This window comes from Python bivittatus, unplaced genomic scaffold, assembly GCF_059951505.1.
Source record: "Python bivittatus isolate LINGU-HERP-01145 unplaced genomic scaffold, Pbiv_v1 ctg000690_np1212, whole genome shotgun sequence".
NCBI lineage: Eukaryota > Metazoa > Chordata > Lepidosauria > Squamata > Pythonidae > Python > Python bivittatus.
Window position 1 is genome coordinate 18,224,151 of NW_028277096.1, and position 25,326 is coordinate 18,249,476.

Sequence of the window (25,326 nt, forward strand, 5' to 3'; positions counted from 1 at the left end):
AATTGGCCCCATTTTTCTGGGGTTTCACTCATCCCCAGTCTGGACTTTGTGACAAAGCTTGCCCTCGGCACTGAAGGGGGACAGCCTTGCCCGTAGCGAAACAGATCAGTGCGTGATGTTCTTTCTTTAAAATGTAGATAGGGTAGGACTGATATTTCTTAGGCAGCAACGTTTCAAAAAAGAAAGGTTGCAGAAGAACAGAAAAGGAGATTCAGATCAAAGATTGATTTGCCCTGATCTCAATCCCGTGGCTGGCTATTCTTAGGCTGACCCAGTGGGCCTTGGAATGAACCAAGTATCAAAAGCCATTGTTCTATTCACAGTTCTAAATGTTGATTATCATCTTCTGTTAGTTGCTTTGAATAAGTGTTTAAGGATACCAGGGATCAGTGCAACGGTATCAGGCAGAGCATGTGTCTCAACCGATGTTACGATAGAGTTATTTGCAGAAACGCTCTCTTGTTTTTCCTTGTTCGAAATCAGTCCCTGTGTGGGATAGTAAGACTAAACAGGTGACCCATTTTGAATCTGAATATTGAATATTCAGCGGGTGACTTTCCTGGCTACTGTTTCCAAAGAGCTAGTTATGCTAATCCAGACGCATACCTGGGCTAAGCCCAAATCTGGTTTGTTGGTTTGCAGCTGAGTGTCCTGGGTAAACCCAGTTTGGTTTGTAAACCTTACTGATTTATTTTGGCTGGGCGGGTTACCTAAACATGGTCCCCTGTGATTTGTTCCATAAATGATGGTTACATTGAGGACCATCTGTGACCCAGGTCTTCATTTCGGACCTTTAAAAACTTAGAAGTCTTGTGCATGTTGGAGACTGAGAAGAAACTGAGTTTTCTACTTTAGACCATACAACTACATAGGATAGCCCCATAGGAGGTTATTGCGGGGGGGGGGGGGCTTGTTTGCTGTTCGCCATTTGTGGACTGTGATTGCTTATCTATACCCTAGATCAGTGTTTCTCAACCTTGGCTGCTTTAAGCTGGGTGAACTTCAACTCCCAGAATTCCCCAGCCAGCCATGGCTGGCTGGGGAATTCTGGGAGTTGAAGTCCACCCAGCTTAAAGCGCCAAGCTTGAGAAACACTGCCCTAGGTAAACAGTGCACCTTTTAAAACTTCCTTCCAGTATCTCTGTCAGTTTTTCAGCAGGGCTGGGTATTACAATTTGTGCAAAATTTTAAATCCTAGCAAAGCAAAGGTATATGGAGGTTTTGCCACCTGTCCTGGGCACCAAAGAGCCCATAAAATGGCTGTACTGAATAGTATTGGGCTCTCCCGGCGATTGCATTGTATGGATTTTTAACCATTTTCATGTTTTGTATTGCTTGTACGGTGGTTTTATTTTTGGGGTTTTTTTGGCATTGCTCCTGTTTTCATGGTAAGCCGCCCCGTGTCACGAATGCGAGACGGGCGGCGATATCCATGGAAGAAGGAAAGAAATATTCCCCCCTTTTATTTCGAACGCCATGAAATGCCGTTCAGCTCCTGCAGAATTCAGTTGGCGAAGACAAAGGGTGCCCTGCTGATTGGAGAGGGACCTCCTCCGCATTTTACACTCAAAAGCTCCAACTGGAAATTTACAATAAGACGATAGCCCTAAGCATGTTGATTTAACTCCATTGCTGTTAAAAGGACACGTTTCAGAAAAAATACCCTTCAGGGTTAGAGCCTTCAAGGGAAACGGAAGGTAGAGATGTTTTGTCTAGCAACCATCACGTAGAATGGTCCGTTGGAGACTCGAGAGAGATCTCAAAGCCCATCTAGCCGAACCCCCTACTCAACGCAAGGATGAACAGCACAGGATGCGACGTGCGTTTTGGCCTCAGCGCTGCCCCTCAAGAGGCTGTCTGCTACTGTCAAATAGTTACCACCAGTCGTGCGTTTCTTCTCATCTTTCACTGAAAGGTGCTTCCTTCTCATTTCTGCAAGACATTGCGATTTGACTGGTTCCGCTCCCTGGACCGACAGAATTCTTTAAAGTGATATTATGTTAAAATCACCCCTTCCCCTTGCCCATCCCACTGTACCTTAATCTTCCTTCCTGGCAAATATGTATTTTAAATCAAATAATTCCCACCTCACTTTCAGTTCTTTATAGTAATGCCCCCTTGCCCCCCTAGTAGATAACATTGTGAAATAAATTGGTTGGATGACTTAGTTCTTCCACTATCTAGCACAGTTTTCTCCAATTTGACAACTTAAAGGTGTGTGGACTTCAACTCCCAGAATTCCCCAGCCAGCATGTTGGCTGGGGAATTCTGGGAGCTGAAGTCCATTCATCTTAAAGTTGCCAAGTTGAAGAAACACTGTCTAGCAATTTGTGATTAGGAAAGGCATGCAAACCTTGGACTATTGTTTCATGGAGTTTGTTGGGAGATGTTCTGCAACTAACCCAGTCTGTAACATGATCTCCATCAGACCCAATTCTAGGGCCTGTAGGGTTGCCTCTCAGTGCTATGGGATGGTTTAGAGGGGACAAGGGCAGAGGGAGACTTGTGACATTGGAGGGAAGAAACCTATATTAGAGGCCTCTTCCTACTTGCCTTTGAGAACTTATTTTGCCAAATCCTGGATTTTAGGAACTTAAGATGAACTCCCTGCATTCCAAAAGTCAGGGATTTGCTGAATCCTTGCCCTGGGATGGGGGGTTGCCGTGCCCTAAATAAGTTATGAAATTAATCAGATCAGATCAAGACCAAAAAGAGGGGTGGGCTTTCCCCCACTCCTTTTTCCATCAAGTTAGATGAGTACCCCCTACCCCAAAGCTGGAAGAGCAGGGAGTGCTGTTTAGATCTATTGCTAAATGCTGGTTTGTTTTTGACAGAGCTTTATTAATTGCTTTATGAATTCACTCCAGCCGAGGCTCTGTTCTGTGCTTCTGACGGCAACAACCCTGTTGTATTCCACCCATAAGCAACCATCAACCGTCTTCCAAAGGCCCTTAAAAATCAATAGCAGTTCATTCTGCAGAGGCCTAAAACTCAGTAGCTATGCCCAGGTATCACTCTTAAACAGGTTAGGTAAAGACTGAGCCAACGCCCAACTAAGTTCGTTTTAAACTTGATTCGATTTGTGTGTGTGTGGTTTACTGTGCTGGGTGACTCCAAGCAATTTGGTTAGTAAACAGCTCCATGTATTGCATGAACTCAGAAACTGGGTTAATTAAGGAACCAGGTTCCACACGCAGCCAGTTTTCATCGTAGTAACCGAGGCAGTATAAAAAAGCTTTATACTGTATTCAGTGAATCAAGTGGAGCCAACTTCTGAACAAGTTCTCAATGGTATTGCCTAAGGGAGAGATTTGATTAGGAAGCTTGGCGGTTTAATGATTATCCCCATTGAGTTCATACACTGCCCACTGGGAGATTTATTTCAGGCCTGTATAGTGCTTTAGGTTCAGTTCCAGAAAGCAGGTGCCAGCTTTCAAGAGTTGCGGCCAGGCGCTATGTTCACGTCCCTACATACTCCAACAAAGCAGTTTTCTGCAATTAAATCTGAAGTCCTCCACAGCCTTGGCACGATCTTTCCACCCACCCCTGCAGCCTCTGGCTGTGAATAAGCCAGCGCATGATGATTTATTCCAGAAAACAAAGTTTTAAAAATCATAGCTTAATGCAGTGACCATAGTAGGGGATAGACACGGGATTTGTGTTGATAGTTTATAAATTATAGTCTTTCTTAAAAAAAAGAAGAGGGTATATTATCTTGGAATTACAGTTCGGATGGGGTATGCCAAGTCTTTGGGTGTCAAAAGCACTGGGTCAGTGCAAACAATTGTTACCATTCCCTGGTTATTAGAAGCTAAAATTATTTATTTATTAAATTTATAAGGCCCTCTAACTCACAGTGACCCTGGGCAGTGTACAGATTAAAAACAAAAGCCAGTACAGGAGGAGGAGGAGAAAGAGAAAGAGAAAGAGGAGGAGAAGGAGAAGGAGAAGGAGAAGGAGAAGGAGAAGGAGGAGGAGAAATATAATCCAGTCCAGTTAGACATACTCTTCCACCTAGTCCAGAACCAGGGAAAAACTATGTCTTCAAGGCTTGACTAAATCAGAGTTGAGTCAAGACTATTTGAAACTCTGGGGGGGATACTATTCCAGAAGGCAGGCACCACAACACGAGAAGACACACATCCTAGCCCACATCAGGTAGCACTGCTTAACAAACAGGACCCGGAAGGTGTCCACACTATTGGTTCTTATGGGACAGGCAGAAACAGTGAGATACAGGCAAACCAGAGGATTTGTGTGTGTGGTTAAATAGTGCTGCTGTGGTCAATTCTGGGGATATGAATTCATCATAACAGCTTCTATATCCATGTCCTCAAATATCATTCGCATTGTTTCAAGCCTGTGTCTGTATGACTTCTTTTTCTATTTAATGATCAAAGGAGCCAATGCTTCAGTTGAAAACTCCCCCGTGAAATAGAGACACTCAGTACAAAGACATAAAAACTCAACCACATTTTCTTAGCATGGCTACAGTTCCATGTGGAATAACATGGGAACAATTCCTTCCATCCTGCCACCTCGATTTGCTCAGGTGCATCCTGGAAGACATGGACCAGGTTTGTCTGATGTGGTCAATCGAGGGAAACCCTGGATTCCCTCAATGAATTCACTCTCTTTCCACACATGATCCAGAATGGATGGGTTGATCAGCAGGAAGCCACATTTGATTTCTTTCTATCGGAGAGGGAGAAATAAAAATAAAACTCTTTGGAGAGGGTGTTTTTTTTTTTTTTGAATCCATGATGACATGATTGGGTACCACTATATGAAAGTATGTTCAATCTGCACATCTTTTTCTCTCTTCACCTCCCTGTGTTGGATTGCTTAGGCAGTACCCATTTTTCAGGGCCTCTTTATGTCTTCATCCCAATCATGGATATCAGATGGGAGAACTAACCCTCATTGATGGCATATAATCAATCAGTCGATCAATCAGTTAATCATGCAATGTGCATGATATGGGGAGAAACAACTGACTGCTCTAGCTTCAAATAAGTTTAGAGCAGTTGGAGGCTAAACTTCATCCCTTCTAAAATAAATAAATAAATAAATGACTTCCTAGATCAGTTATCTGGGTTTTAAAAGTTGCACCACGCCCCTGTTATTCAGTTAAGCATGTCATGCGAACAGACCCACTAAATATGAAAGGATGATTTTCAGCCAACTGAAATACAAATACTCTTGTGCAGGAGACACTATCTTTTAAACTGCTAGCCTGAAATAGTTATTCCATCAAAGGGATCCTTTGTATCTGCCTGATGATTTCCTCCCTGCTAACCTCTCCTCAACAGTTGCAAAACTTGAAAGCCGCATTAGTACTCCATTCAAGGAAAATGCATCAATGATGTCACCAGATGATAATGTACCTGGGGTCTCTGGTACAAACAGAGCCCTTAAATCAAAGGTGGGCAATGTATGACCTTCAAAAGATAATTGATTGCAATGCTCATCATCCCTCACTAGATCACACATGGTGTCCAATGTAACCATCATTTATGGAGGCTGGTTAAATTGAGCATTATCTGGAGGGCCACAGGTCTTCCATCTCTACTCTCGAAATGGGTTGGGATTTGGAGAATTCCCACTGGGGATTTGGGGAGTTGTTGTGCCAAGCCATCTGGCTTTCTCCTGGTTGAGGAAGACAAATGCAATCTTTAAACCGAAACTAAGCTCCTGTCTTAAAATGCCTAAACAAAGCAACGCTAAACTTTCCTTTGATAATCTGTAAGGAAGGAGATTCCCCTGGGTTGGTTATTCATTAGTCACACTGATAAAAGGTCTTTCCTTGAAGTTTAAAATCTCCATTCATTTATATACTTGGGTGTTGACCAAGTTAAACCACAGAAGATAATCATGCCAATTTGAAGCATGGTTTGCGTGCAAATTGTTTGTGAACTGTTGCTTGCTGATTTGCTTCCTTTTGTCCCGTCCATTTCTTGAGCATCTATTTGTCAGTCTGCCACCATCTGTGGGAGCAGAGCAGGTGACTTTTTCAGAGTCACATGGCCCAGGGTGGTCATGAACTGGATTGGACTGGAGATGCTGCAGACCAGCCACCTGGGGCAGCTGAGTTTCAGAACCAATTCTAGTGCTTGGAGAGGTGGGTGGGGGGTCACGTCACCTCTTACGACGGAGTGGTATTCTCATGGCTCATAAAGCACAGGCCAAAACAGCCAAATCGACACAACATCATTGAAACACAAATGCTTGTGATTCAAAAGCCATCCTCAGATGTCCCTTCCTGGCTCTTGAATCAAGAAGTGGAAGAGAATGCCAAGGTCATCTGGACCAATTCCTTACCAATGCTTTTGAAATTGGTCATGTTTATTTGGGGAGCGGGTGTGACATTAATCAAAGGAGAGGGCTCGGTCAGTCTAGGTTCCAGGTCTGGAAGGCTTTGAGACAAGATGTTTTGAGTGGACCCACCTTCTTGTGATTGTTCTCACAACTCTCTAACCGTTGCAGGCATTCAGCCTGCTGATTTGGTAGCTGAAAATGGGAAGGGGGTGAAATCCTACATGCAAATCACCAGGAATACGGACTTATCATCAAGGAAAATTTGTGGCTTCTTTCTTCCAGCTCCTCCACTTAACACAGGCATGTGGGGGAACCAAAAGGATGGACCATGCCCTCATTTGTCTCTCATATGAGCAGGCTGAATGCCATCTAGCTCTCTGCAGGTCTGGATCCACGGGACCAGGAAGAAGGAAAGCACAAAGCAAAATATGTTGCTTTGTTGCTCCATTACTGCTAGCATACTTTCTGCACATTGCACGTGTGCCAGCCATGATACATTTAAATTGGCTAGGGTTAGTCCGGGGATCCCCAGTGTGCAGCATGGGGTATCAATGTGTCCAGAAAGATTTTCTTGATATCTACCTGAATGCTTTCATTTGTACAAACACTGAAACGTGGCAACTGAAGACTAAAGGGGCAGCCCCCAGCATCTTCCCCATTTCTCTCTGGGACCCAAATAGGTTCCAGGGATTTTCTAAAAAAAATAAAATTGACATGCCGTTGCCACTCAGGGCTTAGCTTGGAAGGATGTCCGCTTGTGCAGAAAAAGGCTAAAGAACAGCTGGCGTGGTTGTAAAGAAGTTTGTGGCAGATCAGATGTGGGTAAATCGGTGGTTTGTAATGGGAATGTCTTCCGTGGTCATTAATTGGCAAAACTCAGCTACATTCTTCAAGAATACCCAGAACATCATGACCAAAATTTCAGATAGGTCCACCAGATCTGGAGACCTCTGGTTTAGCCGCTTGGGCAAACCAAACAAACTGTGATTTGTAAACTGTTTTACGGTCTTAGCCACAATGTGATGCCTTACGCTTTGCACTAACTCAACACCATGTTGATCAAAAGCACATGTGAATCCAGGGCAGATGAACAGACATTAAGAGCAACAAGAGAGAGAGACTGCCTACAGAATGTATCTATTTATCTAGCTGGTTTGCAGCAGTTTAGCAAAGATTTCTGCTCCATTTTTTTTTATTTTTAACCATAGCAGGAAGAAAAAGTTTGCTTTCCTTAAATTATGCTGGGGAAACAAAGAAGGCTTGGAATAAGCAGGCACAGATTTTTGTATAACAAGACTGGCAGTCTGATTCAGTTTAGTCATTCATTACAAATTCCTTTTTGCCAGTCCTCAGCAAAGTTGGATAAGTTATAGCAAAACCTGCCCCAGAGCAACATTGCTGCAGAAACTCCTCCTTTGCCTGCCTGCATTGTGGTGCGGATGCATCCTCAGATATCACGGAAGCACATCTTGTTCCTTGCTTGCCAGCAAAAAACAGGCCGGCTGGCCCATCTGGCTTGTTTTTTGCTGGTAATTGTTGTTTTATATTTGTTTTAACTGGTTATTTTATTGTATGCCACCCCAAGTCACATCGGTGAGATGGGAAGTAAAGTAAAGTAAAGTAAAGTAAAGTAAAGTAAAGTAAAGTAAAGTAAAGTAAAGTAAAGTAAAGTAAAGTAAAGTAAAGTAAAGTAAAGTAAAATGGCAAGTGCTGGCCAAGAGCAGGCCAGCTACAGCCTTCTGTTGCTAGCCTGTTTTTTTACCAATGTGGAATAATCAAAGCACCATTTTTATTTCTACCTTTTGCCCCCCTCTGCTTGGATTCTTTTGTTTTAAATTTTCTGGGAAACAAGTTACATCCAATGACTTTGCAGGCTATACTGCAGCAATCCTTGCTGGATGATAATCTTAGAGTTTTAATTTTAAAGAATAAATCCCTGCTTCCGGATTATTCTTAACCTTGTTTTTCCGAAAAGCAAACCATACATAGATATAGAAAGTATGATCAATAAGTAGTATTCTGATGTCTAGGCAGAGACGTATCCCAAAGAGGAAAATGGCTTTTGAATTTGTGAGAATGGTACCCTGTTGCATGTTACTTTGGAGTAAGGGGAAAAATGTGTCTCACTGCCACCTGCAAGGATGTAATCTGGATTCTCAGCACCTATTTTTTAATTTCCCCTGCTTGTTCTTTAAATGAGCTTTTCATGCTACTGAGCGACGGTTTCTTTTTCTGCTGTAAGAGCCTGACCTCCCCATTTCAGTGTGTTTTTTGTGGCTTGGCTTTACTTTGTTGATGGTGACTTTCATCTTTCCTTTTAGGGAGCCGACCCTGGGAATGCATTGAAGGAGACGTTAGAAATCCCCTCCGTAAATAAATAAATGTAAACTTTAACTTGGTGGTGAGGAGAGGGGAAGAGAAGTCGGAAAGGGAAGAGATGTTTTCCTTAGCCAGAATATCAGGAGGGGACTGGTGGCCCTTTTTCCAACTAACCCGTTTTGTTGGAAGCCAGAAGTTTTCGTGAATCTTTAGCCTGGTGTCCTCTCTTACCTGACAAGTTCAACCCTTCCCTGTGCAACCAAGACCTCAGCACGTGCTTGTTCTCCGAGATCCAGGGTTGCAGGGCAAAGTTTCTCTCCTGTGCAAACATGAATCATGGCCCTGAAGAGACTTTGCTCTCAGCTTGCTGTAAGAGGGACTATCGCTAATGTGAGAGTGGCTTTGCCCACTGTATGCTGCGGTGTTTCTCAGCCTTGGCTACTTTAAGATGGGTGGACTTCAATTCCCAGAATTCCCCAGCCAGCCATGAGATGGTGGGGGGAATTGTACTTTCAGACTTGCAAGATTCTGTTAAGTAGCCTTAAAATAAAGTAGAATTAGCTCATTTCATCGTGTTTCCTGTCTGGTCTACCTGGGAAAGCTGACATCAATCTTGCAAGTCTGAAAGTACAAATCTCCCACCGTCTCTTTTACAGCCTGATAAGTTAGGGAGGTTCCTTTCTGAGTTTCTTTCTCTGTCCGTTATGCAGCTGCGGGCTATGCCCCCTCTTATCTGATCATTCCCTAGGCAGCATCTCTTCTCCCCACCTCCCAAGGTCATTCCCACATACCATTACAAATGGGCAAATTCTATTTTGGCAAGGTCTTGCCTGATGTAACCCGTTCCTACACCATAAAAGGCTTTAAAGAGGATGACTAGCACCTTGAATTGGGCCCAGACGCCTACTGGACGTCAATGCGGTGACTTCAAACCTGTTTCATTGTATACCAGTGTTTCTCAGACTTGGCAACTTTAAGACATGTGGACTTCAACTCCCAGAATCCCCCAGCTGGGGATACACTGATGGGGCTGCTCTATCAGCAATCCACATTTTTTCTAACTCCAACTTCCAGGTTGTCTCCAAAGGCAGTCCCTCATGGAGTGCTTTACAGTAGCCTTAACCCGGTCAATTAAAAATTAAGCAGCCCCATTCTCTAATATGCTAAGTTTCATTGGTGTGTTAACTTTGTATGGGGGTGGGTGGAAGGGTTGATGGTTTAGCATGTTATATCAGCATAGCCTGTTGGGTTGATTTAGGTTCAACATATTATACACATCTTGAAAATGGGTTAATTCAGCAACCAGGTTGTGAGAGTTCAGGCAACCAGCTTATTTGTCCATCACTTGTCTATTATTTATTTGTCTACTATTATTAATAATATGGCTACACTTCTCATGAATGGCTCAAAAGAATAGCCTAAAAAAAAAAGCTTCTTAAAATAGACTGGCAGGAAGATAAAAGGGCTGGTTGGTTTCCAATTTTATTCCAGGTATATAAAGTAACATGTCTTAAAACGCTGCCTAGAATCTGCTTTCCACTTCTAAAGTAACATTCCTCTCTCTGCCACTCTAAATCTGGAAATGGTTTCCATGTCTTATACAGCGATTTTGCAAAAGCCGAAATGAACAACAGCTTGGGTGGGACAGTTTTAACAAAGAGTAGGGTGCAAGGCTATGCATGTATTTATTTTTAAAAAGACACGATTGAGTGTGATACCCCAGTGTTGTTCCTCTTTCCTGGTACTGTGCCTTGGTGAACATGTTTTTGCAGGACTGTATTTGAGAATTCTAGAATTGTTTGTTTAGAATTTATAGACTGCATCCATCAAATTATTCTAAGTGGTGGTTATTCAAGAATATAGGAAAGACCAATTTAATTTAGATCAAACTAAAGGCTTGTCTGTGACTGCATTTTGTCTCCAAAGCAGTTAATCAGTTATCTCTAAGAGGATTCATTCATTCATTCATTCATTCATTCATTCAATTAATTTGTATACTGCCCAACTCCCAATGGCTCTGGGCGGTTCACAAATAAAATTCATGAATATTCCTTAACAACTGTTACTCAGAGGAAAACTTTCTGGATACAGAAGATGTATGTCTTCCTGAATTAAATTAGTGTTGGTATTGCTGACACTAGGATTAACCTTATTTTAGGTATGTCTACTCAGCGGTAAACCCCACTGACTTCAGCAAGGGATTGGATCTTCTGCCTGCAAAGATATTTCTGAAGTTCCATTGAAAGACTATTGCATATGGAAAAAAATTCTCCCTCTCCTCCCTCCCTCCCTCCCTCCCTCCCTTCTCCACCAAAGTTTCTCCCCCTGGTTTTTCTTCATTCAATACCCAGACTGAGAAAGGATTTTGTAAACCCAGGAAGTACATTTATTATTTTACAATTTTCAGAAGGTTATAAGAGAGAGATGATGCTGATGCTGGTTTTGAAATCTATAGTGGACCAATATGCTTATCTATATATTTGTTTTCCAAAATGCTGTAACAAATCTCTTAACTAGACTTACATGTTGCCCTAAACTGTTATTTGTTTTGATGATGATTTGTTAACGTCATTGTAGCCTAGTTCACACACATTACAAAGCCATCCAATACGGTTTATGGTTTACCTTAATATGTGAACAACCTCTTGGGTTCTGTAAAGTGTAGGGACCAATTCTCACAACACACTTAACCTGATTGTTGACTTAACCCATTTTGGGAGTTTATATAAGTACCGTACACTGAAACATAAACCAATCAAATGGCTTGTGTCCATACGCAACATAAGAAGATACAAAAAACAAACCAGGGTTAAAACTAATCAGTTTAGCATATTGAACAAATGCATTTACTTGGTCAGGTAAAGAATACTGTATTGTGTGAACACGGCCAGTACATTCTGAAATTGTTCTTTCTCCCTCAAATGCACAGCATAAATGCCATTCTCCTTTCCTTCTTAGATCCACTGCTATATTGTCACAATACTCCTGTGAGGTAGGACAAGTTAAAAATAAGGACAGGTCTAAGGATACCCAGTGGATGAGTTTGCAAAGGTGCCAAACTAAGCCCAAATTAATAGTTTATAGTTCAACATGTTGCAGAAACTAATGTCTAGGTCTGATCTGGAAACCAGGCATCACATTAAGTATATTTATTTGGGCATAGTAGTTCATGCAAATACAGCTACTGTGCTTAGTTAAACTGGGTTTAACACATTTTGTGAACCCAGCCATTGTGGTTTATAAACCATGATTGATGGCTTACCATGATGTATAAACTAAGTCACTGCTGTTAATTCAACAACCCATGGTTTAAAACATGGCTGAATGTGGTATGTGCAGGATATACACATCATGCTAAACCCAAACTAAGCAAATCACACTATTGCCTGGAGCAAGAGATCTTATCTACCTTTGACCAGAAGGCAAAATAACCTTCCCACTACCTTCTCTTGCTTCCTTAGATGCTTTCTGCGACCTCTGATTACCCGTGTCATTTTTTCCACGCAGGAGAGAACACTTCCAAACTGCGTCCTGCATTTCCCCATCCTTTCATTTTCTAAGGATGCCTCGGCGTCTCACACAAGATGTGCACCCAAACCAACCGTGTTATAGCTTAATGTATTCTGTGCATTGCTTGTGTCTGGTGGCCCAAGGCAGAAGCGAATTTATTTTTGCTTAGATGCATGCAAGTTATGGGGAAGGGAAAATGGGACCCTGAGGGGAGGCAGATGAAGGGGGTGGCCGTGTGGGGCCTGGCAGGACCCCCTTCGTGTGTGTACAGAGAGATACAGATTAGATTGTTTGTTTTCACCGGAGAACTGGGGGGTTTATAATCCAAGAGAATAAATTCTTGGCATATTTCTTGGAGGGATGTTGCTGAGTTTTATTTACCGACTCCAGTGCTGAAGCTGGTTAAGTGGAGAGTGGAAGAGGAGACCAGGTAAACTTCCATACCAAAGGGACCTTTTTGGAAGAACGGTTGTCTGTTTTTGTGACACTGAGCATGGGAGTAATCACGTGTTTCAGTGACTCAGCAAACACCTAACTTTGATCCAGGAACCTGGGTACACAAGGAAGACAACAGTTGCATTTTTTTTAAAAGGCACCACTCTAAACTATGTACACAGTGGCCGCATGAGGTATTAACCCTTGCTTTATGCTCAGAGGTGACCTGACATGTCATTTCTTCCCATCTCCCCTCCAAACGTGCACATTGCTTAGAAAGGTCCAGCTGTATTATTAAGTTGCAACAGCAGCAACCCAAGAATTTTGTGACTCTATCAGTGACTAATATATTCATTGCGACAGGATGTTTTGTTTGCTGGTTTTTATGTGAGGTAGTTGGGAGGTGACAAATGATGCCGGAGGTTAATTGAGTTAATTCTTATATGGCATAACAGATACTGGAGGTAAATAGCCAAGAGTTGCTCTCTCTTATTTAAATAAGAACAATGCTTAGAAAGTATCTAGTATGGGAGATGATAGATAGATAGATAGATAGATAGATAGATAGATAGATAGATAGATAGATAGATAGTATTTTGCTCCAGAAAGCTTCAGTGAAGTCAAAAAAACAGAAGGTGTTGCACCCCAATATTTGTCAGTTTCTACCACAACGGTTCATTCCAGCTTCTTATTTAACATTTATTACCATTCTGAAATTTTGCAAAGCTTTCACCCTAGCTAGAATGGACGCATTGCCCTCAGCAGTCCTTTTTGGACGTTTTAAGGGCATTCCCATGCACCTTCGATCATGTCCATGTGGAGATGGCTCAATAAAAACATTAAGCCAGTGTTGTCCAAACTTGGCCACTTTAAGATGAGTGGACTTCAACTCCCAGAATTCCCCAGCCAGCCATGCTGGCTGGGGAATTCTGGGAGTTGAAGTCCACTCATCTTAAAGTGGCCAAGTTTGGACAACACTGCACTAAGCCATATGCTTCTATATTGCTCCCTATATAAGGATTCTAGACAGATATATATATATATACCCGATATTGAAGAGATTTCCTGGCAGGGAGTGTGACTTCCATCTAATGCTACTTCTTTCGGACAAGGACCTGGAAATCTCCTCCCAAGTTGCCCGGTTCTGTGCTACCATCTGTACAATATGCTCCACCATTATTTAGAGTTAAAATTCCACAACATAGTAGCCTACTTTGATATATTTTAGCACTGTTATTTTAATTACTAGATTAAATAATATTGTTTTGTTTTATAGATATATATCAATGTAAGATGGTTGTTATTGTATATTTTGATTGTATCTGGCCTTAGGGCTGTAATAAATGTGTGTGCACCTCAGTGCATGAAAGCGTATGATTTTAATAAAATGTATCATTCAGAAAAGGGGCTACCAGACTCCCCTTGATTTTTTGCCACCCAGACTAACAGGGCTCTCCTCCTACAGTGTCCATGAAGTTATGAGTCACGGAAGTTATGATATTAAAGGAGTAAGCAGAACCAAATTTTCAGGTGGTTTGAGGGAGAGGGATTGAGATGTGAAATGACAGCCTTAAGTATCTTCATGGCTTAAAGCATCCTTATTGCTCCTTGATCCATCTGCCTCTTCCCACCAAAAAGTTAAAAAATAGAAAAACTAGGGATACTTCAGGGATTGTGAAAGGGATGTTGGGGTCACAGGAGGCCTTGGGCTTACCGCTTGTCCACCTGTGCTTGAGTCTCCAGTCGGGGGCGGGGGGAGAGATTTGCCTCTGAGTTTCAGTTTAAGGCATTTCAGTAAAAGCTGCAAATATAAAATTCTGGTTTTGTTTGCTAATATTGATATATACATGGTATTTGGGCTTCCTTTCCTTTCCTTTCCTTTCCTTTCCTTTCCTTTCCTTTCCTTTCCTTTCCTTTCCTTTCCTTTCCTTTCCTTTCCTTTCCTTTCCTTTCCTTTCCTTTCCTTTCCTTTCCTTTCCTTTCCTTCCCTTCCCTTCCCTTCCCTTCCCTTCCCTTCCCTTCCCTTCCCTTCCCTCCCCCTCCCCCTCCCCCTCCCCTTCCCCTTCCCCTTCCCTTCCCTTTCCTTCCTTCCTTCCTTCCTTCCTTCCTTCCTTCCGTCCTTCCTTCCTTCCTTCCTTCCTTCCTTCCTTCCTTCCTTCCTTCCTTCCTCTCCCTCTCCCTCCCTCTCTTCCTTCCTTCCTTCCTTCCTCTCCCTCTCCCTCCCTCCCTCCCTCCCTCCCTTCCTTCCTTCCTTCCTTCCTCCCTCTCCCTCTCCCTCTCCCTCTCCCTCTCCCTCTCCCTCTCCCTCTCCCTCTCCCTCTCCCTTCCTTCCTTCCTTCCTTCCTTCCTTCCTTCCTTCCTTCCTTCCTTCCTTCCTTCCTTCCTTCCTTCCTTCCTTCCTTCCCTCCCTCCCTCCCTCCCTCCCTCCCTTCCTTCCTTCCTTCCTTCCTTCCTTCCTTCCTTCCTTCCTCTCCCCCTCCCTCCCTCCCTCCCTCCCTTCCTTGCCTCTATTTTCACTGATTCAGAGAACTGAAATTTGGCCACCATGGTGTCTAGGACATACAACAATGGTTAGGATATTTAGTTTTTAAATAATTTATTTTTCCAAATGTATCATTCCAATTATTTATTTTATTTGCGCCTGACAAACAGGTTGCTTATAGGTGTAGATAAAGGATAGATGATTACAAGGAGACATGGTGATCCTTTACTGAAACTCTGGTATGGAATTTCCTATATGTGTATGAGAAGCCTGATATGTACCATTTTGGTTCTTGCTGTATTGTTTCCCCCCCCCCCTTTTCTATCCCTGCATCATGACAAAAATGCCATTTTATATATACACACACATACACACACACACACACATGTGTACAAACACACATATCTACGTATGCACCTGTATGTCTGTGTGTGTGTGTGTGTGAGAGAGAGAGAGAGAGGGAGAGAAAGAAAGAGAGAGAGAGAGACAGAGAGATTGTAATTCCACCCCTTAAAATGGTGCATGAAGAAAAGCAGCATTTGAGCGTGGAGCAAAAATGGCCACCCTTGAAGAGAGACCTTATGCTGTCTCTTTTCCATTGTCTCTTTCCCGCACTTGAGTTTTTCCTGGCTTTATTTAAAGGAGCCCTTAAAACCTGGCTGTTTCTCCAGATCTTGGTCTCCAGTGGGCCACAGACCCCTTGTGGAATGGTTAGCCTGGTGGGGTTACTTCTGGATGTTTGTTTTTGCATGATTTTAAATTATTTCATTTTAATTCTTTCATGCTGTACTCCCCCCAGAGTTGTGATGGAGCTGGGTGGCCCATCAACTTGATAAAAAAGAATGAATGAATTAATGAATTTTTGGTAGCAACTGGAGACATGACTAAAATCATTTACCCACATAAGCAGTATAATTACAGATACTAAAGTGAACCAAAGATGGCTTAGCTGGGGAATTCTGGGAGTTGAAGTCCACCCCTCTTCAGCTTGCCAAGGTTGAGAAACATGGCTTAGCATGTTGTGTGAAAAAGGACAACCAGTACTATCAAAATGACTTCTTGGTTTATTTTTTCTTTTAATGCCCTGATTTTGCAGATTATAAATCCACCTCTCATGGCTTCCATCACTGACTGATTGATTATGCACCATCAACTTGGTGTCTACTCTTAGCGACTACATAGAGATATTTTCTCCATGAACTTCCATCATAGTCATTTTCAAATAAATTTTATATATATTTATAAACACACACACACACACTTTCATGGGTGGGGGAATAGGGGAAGAAAGCCCAATTTCTCTTCCATGTCCCCAACCCCCCCCTCCTGAATTTCCAGATGTTTTACGTACTTAAATGTGGTTCCTTCCACACCTCCCACTAACCAAAGACTAACTCTATTTCTTTCCCTCCTTTTAGTGAAGACCCTTGGCGAGCTGCAAAGATGATCAAGGGTTACATGCAACAACATAACATCCCCCAAAGGGAGGTGGTGGATGTCACTGGACTGAATCAGTCCCACCTTTCTCAGCATCTCAACAAGGGGACGCCTATGAAAACACAGAAACGGGCAGCGCTCTATACGTGGTATGTCCGGAAACAGAGAGAGATCCTCAGGCGTAAGTAATATTGCGGTTCGAGACATTGGGATGGATGTTGTACGTATGTGTGGGCATAGATCACTTATCAGTATCTTCCCATGGACGCATCTGTGAATCTGAGACTCTTGTCTTCTGAACATGAACATGGAATGCTTTTCAGTTAAGGAAACTCCAAAGTTGTTTTTATTGCAAAATATCCATAAAAGGTTGAGAAGTGTGGGTATGAGAGACCATGAGATAGACAGACAGACAGACAGATAGAGAGACATGGGTAAATTAAAGCTATGAATCAGAATCCAAGGTATATCTAGGAATATAGGGTGATGCATTTTCCTAGCTGAGTAAAAGTTGATTTCGGCCTTGCCCACCAGCAACTGGTAGCCCCTAACAGAATGCCCTCAAATGAAACACCAAATCACATTGATTAGTTTCATACAGGCATAGTTTTATGTACGTATTTAATCCAATTTGCACACCATCCAACTCCCATCAACTCTGGTTGGTTTTCATCAAGAGGTGGTTCCATAAACTGGAAGAGCTGGGTTTGTTCACCATCCTACACCAAAATAAAATAAATCTTATGGAGGTAACACGTCAAATGAACTCAGTTAACTCATTTAGTATGATTTCCCTGATTAGTAGGGGCCCCCAATTTTTCCCAAGCATACTTGGAAAAGCCAGAGATATACTGCCAAGCATGCATTGTATTGTTGAGCTGTGCCCTCTTTAGCATAGATTCCTTTCCTTTCAATCTGGTGACTTCATGCACAAAGCTTGTGTGGTTTTCTTGGCAATAGGATAAAATTAATTTGTCATTCTCTTCTGGGATTTTTTATTCTTTCCCAGTGTAGCCTAGAAAGTTGGGATTCTCTGGAGCAGTGTTTCTCAACCTTGACAACTTTAAGAGGTGTGGACTTCCACTCCCAGAATCCCCCAGCCAGCCTGGCTGGCTGGGGAATTCTGGGAGTGGAAGTTCACACCTCTTAAGGTTGCCAAGGTTGAGAAACACTGCTCTGGAGGTTTCCCATGTACTGACCAGGTCTGACTCTGCAAAGGTTGGCTTTGACTAGTTGCTGTAGTTTTGCGTGACTCCCTCTCAGCAAACTTGCTCCGGTTCTGTTTTTGAAGGTGAATCATCACAAACATTCAACATAAAAGAATCGTAACAAACATTCAGGAAGCCGATGGCTTCCATTCTGAGATAGCTGGCAACGTCCATTTTGGGGCAAATGGGAGGCACCGTTTTAATTCAGAATAAGGTGTGCAGTTAAATACATGAGTGTGTACGTGATTATGCAGGTGCAGATTAATATCAGATTAATACATGACATATAATATGACATTAATATATTACAGGATCATAGAATCCCAGTCTTCAAATTTTCTAATAACTCTTCAGGATTACCAGGGCTATGGGTGACAATTCCACTGGGAATATTCAGTAGTTGTTTAAAGACATAAAAATAGTGGGCTGAATTAGACTAAAAGCAGTTCTGCTCCTTAATTCTGTTCTTATGTAATTCCTTGTTCTGCCCGTGCCCCCCCAACCCCCAGTCTTGAAAGGGTCTTGCCCAAAAGCGGAAGTGCCGAACTTCAATGTTTACTTATTTAATTAGGTTTAGAGATCAATTTCTAATTCGTAGATAACATTCATGATCAGTAAAAACAGAAAAATCTAAGTCAGTCATAAGCAAACGCCATACAAGAGCCAGGGACCATCTAAAGAGGCACACAATTTAAACGGCTTGAAAATAAATGATTTGATCATGTCAAACCAAGGCATTATGGCACCGTTATCAGAACAAAATGAAATTATCCTCCCCATACTTGATATTTATTAACCGTGGGGTTAGTTGCTACGATCAATGCACAACAATGGCTGTGATCATATACCACACTGAGCTATGGTTTGCTTAACCTTGGTGGATAACCGGTGGCCCCACACCACATGCATTCCCAAGTCCCCTTCTTGTGGTTCTGGAGCTCTTTCTCACCATGACTCTTGAAAAGTGAAGCCATCATTTCCTACCCTTTCGATATGGGAACTAGTTGAAAACTGCCACAAAAAGCCTGAAATAGGCCCAGCAGAGTTAAAAATAGGGAGGGAAACAACAATAACCCACAATTTTTAAATAATAATAATAATTATTATTATTATTATTATTATTATTATTATTATTATTTGGATTTCTCCCCCGCCCATCTCCCCCACAATAGAGGACTCTGAGTGACCCCTATTTCCCGCAGCCGAGCTTTATTCACATGGATTAAGGCAGTGAATACATTCATAAATAAATAAACGTGATATGGTCCTAACTTTACTTCCCGAATGTTATATGTGTCCAGCAAAGATTGTCCAGCTCTCTGTTTTTTCCCTTTTTCCACAAACCATACTTGGACAAGTTCACACAACAGGCCATTAATCCATCTGGGCTGGATCGCTCTGAGATTTCAGCTAAAGATTTGAGATTTACTCTATTAATTGGGGGACTAAATTCTAAATTCCTGTGTATGTATGTGTGCACACCAGTGGGTCAGTGTGGACGCCTGGGCAAGTCTCTGTAGTTTTCTTGGCAACCTTTCCAGAAGGCTGTCTTCTCCTTCCCAGGACTGAGAGAGGAAGTCCAAAATGGCTTCATGCTAAGGCAGAACTAGAACTCAGGGTCTCCTGGTTTCTAGCCTGGTGCCCTAACCACTACGCCAAACTGACTCTCAATTTCTGCAACTTAGAGGTTCTTTATCCCCCATCTCTGGAAGGTGTCATTTCCACCCCCACCCCCCACCCCCCATCCTCTTTCCGATTTCTTTTCTTACCCCGAGGAGGAACCGGAGAAAGAAGGAGCTTTCCTTCTCCTTAGAAATGTGTCTCCAAGTTATGGGTAAACTTGAATAGGCTATTGTGTCAAATGCAGCCAGCAATCCTTGGGGGAACAATGTCGCTAGGACAAAGTGATCCAGTTAGCTGGCTACAGTCTTGCACATCCAAAGATAAACCTGTTGACTTTTTGTTTATGGCGCAGGATTTAAGCTGAATGCGAGATACCAGTAGGTGTTGCATAGTCTAATTATCACTGATTTGATGGGTGAGTCTGAGGTAGGGCAGAGGTTCCCAGCTGCTGCACGTATGAGCTCTCCTCCCCCCACCCAGCTTCCCCTCTTCTCCTTTGTAAGCCAGCTTCTTGGTCTTTATCAGCAGCAGAAAAGGTGAATTTAGAAATCCCCGCTAGTGCATTTTCTTGCCCAAAAGAGGTTTATCTGTTGAATTTCTGGGGTAGTCTTAGGCCAAGGAGGGGAGGGGAGGGGAGGGGAGGAGAGGAGAGGAGAGGAGAGGAGAGGAGAGGAGAGGAGAGGAAAGGAAAGGAAAGGAAAGGAAAGGAAAGGAAAGGAAAGGAAAGGAAAGGAAAGGAAAGGAAAGGAAAGGAAAGGAAAGGAAAGGAAAGGAAAGGAAAGGAAAGGAAAGGAAAGGAAAGGAAAGGAAAGGAAAGGGATGACTTTAGGCAGTACTGTGTTTCAAATTGAGACTTGACTGAGGATTGGTGACCTAAGCCATTTTACTCTCTCCTTTTTGATGCTTTGGGAACGATCCTGCCTTTCTCCATCGCTCACAAACTATTCTAGAGAGTACAGTGCCCGGTGGAACTGTAGGTTGCATAAAAAGGTCAGTCCAGTCTTTGTTAGCAATGGGTGCTGGTAACGGGTTGCCCTCAAGGCGCTTGATGAATTCAGGTGATGGCGCAGAGCTGGGTCAAGGTTCTTTTCGTTTGGGGTGTTCCCCATATTGCACGGCACATGCAGAAGAATCTGGGCACAGCCCTACAGCCAAATGCTTTCTCCACTTTCACCTGATCATGGCACCGAATGCCCACCCCCCTTTCTGTTCTGCCGTGTGCCCATGATGCTGTTTTCATCGTGTCTGCAGGCCAGGAAGGAGATGGCCTTTAATCGTCCTTAGCTGTGCAGGTGTTAAAGTAGCTTTTCCCCACCTTATTTCGATATCTAAGCCCTATGTGAAGGTATGTAGAGACTCTGTTAGGGTTTCTTACCAATTTCCTTGGAGGGGACTGGCAGTGACGGGGAGCAGAGACAAGAGAGATTTGGTAGAGATCCAGCAAATGTCATGTTGGAATAGTTTTCTGACAACTCTCAGAATGGCTTGAGATAGGGGTGTCTGCAGGGGGGTCAAAAAAGTCAAGATGGTGCCCATGACACTACAATTGAAGCTCCAACAGTTTTTTATGGGCATCTGGCTTGACAGCACTGTAGCTCAGCAGTGTCAAAAGACCTCAAATGTAGATGAACCTACAGTTTGAAGCTTCTTTGTAGACTTATCCAGCCATAAATCTTTTCCTAGGCATTCCTACTCTGCCACTCATTTTTGTGTGGTGCCAGGGAATGAATAATAATACTAATTAGTTAATTAAATTTATATGCCACCTGACTCCCAGTGACTTTGAGCAGTTATGGAATGGCACCATGAACTTCCTGTCCATACAAGGATTTAATGTGCCAAAGCCAAGGGATTCCCCCTGGTCTCTGTGCCTCTCTCCCATTCAGGAAGCATTCATTACAACCCTGAGACAGAGAATTAACTCTCTCCCAAAACTATAATTCTGAAGGATTACTGATTAACAGCCACGCTGATTAAACAAGGGACATATAAGTTGGCTTTGGACATAACCCTAAACCAGTGTTGTCCAAACCTGGCCACTTTAAGATGAGTGGACTTCAACTTCCAGAATTCCCCAGCCAGCATGGCTGGCTGAGGAATTCTGGGAGTTGAAGTCCACTCATCTTAAAGTGGCCAAGTTTGGACAACACTGCCCTAAACCATAGTTTATTTAAGCATAGTTACTGAATACAGATAGACCTTGTTTAACGATCACTCATTCAGGGACTTTTCAAAGTGACAATGATGCTGAACAAGTAGTATTTACAACTGGTCCTCAAAGTTCTGGCTGTTGCAGCACCCCTGTGGTCACGTGATCATAATCCAGGCGCTTGGCAACAAGCTCGTGCTTAACAACGGTCATGTATCCTGCGGCCATGCGATTGCCATTTGTAACCTTTCCTGCTGGTTTCCACAAGCAAAGTCAATGGGGAAGCGGGCAGGGAAGGTCACAAGTCAGTCCAGTAAGTCGCTCACCCGGCAGCAGTCACTTACCCACCTGCTCGCTTAACGACCCATGATACTTGCTTAACGACTACAACGGAGACTGCTGAGATAGCCATTGCTAAGCGATGTGGCCATGTGACATGCTTTATGACCGCATCGCTTAGCGATGGAAATTCTAGTCCCAATTACCGTTGTTAGCCAAGGACTACTTGTAAACCACAATTCTTTGGGTATCCGCTACCTATTACACCACAAGCCCTCATTTGCAACCATAGCAGTTGGACAACCACAACCTGCTAAGTCAAAATCAAGCAGGCCACATTACGCCTGCATTATAAGTTTCTTTAATGTTTTATTCTTTCCTCCCCATCTCTAGCATCACACAGGACTTCTGCTTGCACTTAACAATGGCACAATACTCCTTCTAATGTGAGGGAAGGGGCTTCGACTGCTCTATTACAGCCGCCATCTTGACTTTTTGGACACTTCCTCTCTGGATGCCTCTGCCTTCTCCTCTCTGGTCCCTGGTCATCCTCTTTGTCCCACTGTTGTCTTCCTAAAAACCTGCACCAATCTGGGCTGTTGCCGTGTCAATGATCCATTGGATTAGTGCAACAGCAGTAGGTCACTCTATCTGGTAGTGCTTGTTTTACTGGTTTTGTGCAAGAGTGTAATAACGCAACAGTAAAAGGTTGGGGCCAATTCTCTCTCCTTTGGCTTCTAGAACACAATATCTAGGAACCCACGTATAGATGGAATTCTACAGAGAAAATAAAGGAATGGGAGAGCGATCCTAAATAACTATGCTCCCCAAAGAACCAGTATTAGCAATTCAACTCTGTGATTCTTTCTCCTCTTTAATACAACTTGACTCTGTTAGGAGAGAACAGGATCCAGGAGAAGGGCAGTTCTGGGGCCAGACCACCCCGTTTGTGATGCAGCCTTGTGATTAGTGGAGGTTTTTCCCGCTGGCTGGTGACATGCTGGAGAGGAAGGGCAGCGAAGTCAGGCAGCTTAGAGGATCGCTTGGCCAGTTATGCGCTGCGCATGCAACACCAAACAGCAGTTATGTCAGAAGAGATAGAATAGAGCAGTGTTTCTCAACCTTAGCAACTTTAAGACGTGTGGACTTCAACTCCCAGAATTCCCCAGCCAGCATGGCTGGCTGGGGAATTCTGGGAGTTGAAGTCCGCATGTCTTAAAGATGCTAAGGTTAAGAAACATTGGAATAGAGGCAAGATAGGGAGAGTCAAAGGGGGTGACAAACTGCACACGGGTAAAGTTTTTTGTTGACTCACGGATGGGTGGATAGCACTGTAACTTGGTGACAGGGAAAGCCTTCCATCTGATTTTAATTTACATTAAAACATCTCTTTTCAATATCTGTCTATGTGGTCGCTAAGAGTCGACAACGACTTGATGGCAATTAATTTCAATATCTATTAATTCCATGTATCAATTACTGGTTATGTATCTCTTCCGGCAGTCTATTGCCATTTGGTACCCTCTGTTCATGCTTAATCCTGGCTGGAATTCCTCTACATTTCTTTCCTCCCATAGATTGACATTTTTGCAAATGTTGAGAATTTACAATCTGATCATATGGTTTTCTTGGTCCTGGGTGGTACCATTTGGGCCAAATTAGGATTTTTTTATTCACAGGATACAGAATATGTCACATTAAAAGACAATACACCCCAAGCTTTGGAAAGTACGTGAAGAAATAAGTCCCAACAATGTGGTTACACCTCAAAAGTCTTTCTAGAATTCTAATCTAAATGTTGCAACTTGATTGATACATCCAAGCCTGCCTGAGTCTTAAAGTCATTTTCTCAGACCCATCTGGTACTTTTCTACCCTTTCCCCATTTGAAATTATGGTTTTTTTGGTGCCTTCTGGCAACTGCCTGGACGAGTCCCTGGAGTTTTCTTGGCAAGAATTCAAAAGTGGTTTGCCCTTGCCTCCTTCCTAGGTCTGAGAGAGAGGGCCTGGCCTAAGGTTACCCAGTTGGCTTCGTGCCTAAAGCAGGATTAGAACTCACAGTCTCCCACTTTCTAGCCTGGTGACTTAACCATTACACCAAACTGGCTCTGTTATGATTAGAGACAGGATATTCTTCATATGTGGGTTTTTCACTCATGGTACTCCATATTCAGGAGCATGCCTGTTACCAAATCTGATGTTCTCCAGTGTCTGGTAGAGATCTCTCTTATTTGTTCAGCATATCATTGAAGGCAATTTAATCAGTGTGATGTGGTTTTATTGCTTTGCTGTATCATGGCTTTTCCTTTCTAACGTTTATTATATATTGCAGATTCTTTGGTCATTGTTTTGTTTTCTAATATGCCAGTCTAAGAGTTTTTAACTGTAGAGCAGTAAACCAACTTCCTACATTGAAAACCTAGGAAATCAATAAAATGCACCATTCAACATATCTTTGAGCAATAGGCTCCCTTGCTAGATTAGAAGTTTTCCAGAAACATTCTTACACTGATGGTTTTCATTGCAATCAAATTTATACCATGGGAAATGTCCATGGAAAGAGTTGCTGATGGAAGAATATAAGTCCTAGACTCTTCCCAGCGCTTGACTCCAATGGGTTGCCTCCTGGCTAGGCCTTGTGTGACGGAGCTAGTCAAATGCACAAGAGGTTCGACCTCTATACCTTAGAAGCAGAAGGAACTTTAGCAAGCAACATAGAATGGAATCTCCCTCTTCTCAGAAGCATTAAACATTCAGGTTTTTTACAGCTGTGGCCCACCAGAGGAGTAACCTGGAGGGAAAACTGGTGGTGTGAATGCAAATTAGTGGGCAGAGAAGAGAATTGGGTTCTTCCTGGTACTTCATTGGCAATTGTGTCCCTTCCTCACTGCAGTGTGTTTAAAGAATCATCATATGTTATTATCTAGGAGATCTTGCCTGCAAGGATTCAGATGGTAGATGGCAGTAAAGGGATACAAGGGGCGTTTAACTCTTTGCTGCCATCTAGTGGTCATCTGGATTCTGCTTTTCTGAAACCTTAGTGCAGGGTTGCTCAACCTTGGCTGCTTGAAGATGAGTGGACTTCAACATGGCTGGTTGGGGAATTCTGGGAGTTGAAGTCCACCCATCTTCAAGCAGCCAAGGTTGAGCAACCCTACCTTAGTGTATTTCCTTAATATTTTGATGAAGATTCTCAGTCATCCAGGTGGAATTATCTGGAGGTTGAGTCATGGTAACTGGACTTCTTTTCTTTTGGTTTGATACATTTCACTGCTTGTCCAAGCAGCTTCTTCGGTCTAGAAAGTTGGTTAGGGGGAACCCCATAAATGTCTTCCAGGGTGGCTGTGTTTCTCACTAACATGATGGGCTTGTTGAAGGGACAAAACCCTAACCCTGTTGTCCCTTCAATGAGCCCATCATGTTAGTGAGAAATGCAGCCACCCTGGAAGACATTTATGAGGTCCCCCTAACCAACTTCCTTAATATTGCAAATCATATGGAAGGGGAATAATAATGCTTATTGCATAGCGAGCTACTGTAGGTTCGTTGCCCAATTGGATTTTCAAA

The 25,326-nt window shown here is 42.9% G+C and overlaps 1 protein-coding gene across 2 annotated transcripts in view; it reads left to right on the forward strand.

Moving 5' to 3' along the window:
* Window positions 1-25,326, forward strand: part of HNF1B (HNF1 homeobox B) — an 85,317-nt gene that overhangs the window by 7,914 nt on the left and 52,077 nt on the right. For both annotated transcript variants that reach the window (XM_007431484.4, XM_007431485.4), the window contains exon 2: window positions 16,483-16,682. In XM_007431484.4, coding sequence (XP_007431546.1) covers window positions 16,483-16,682 — 200 coding nt within the window. The remainder of the gene's footprint in view (window positions 1-16,482; window positions 16,683-25,326) is intronic.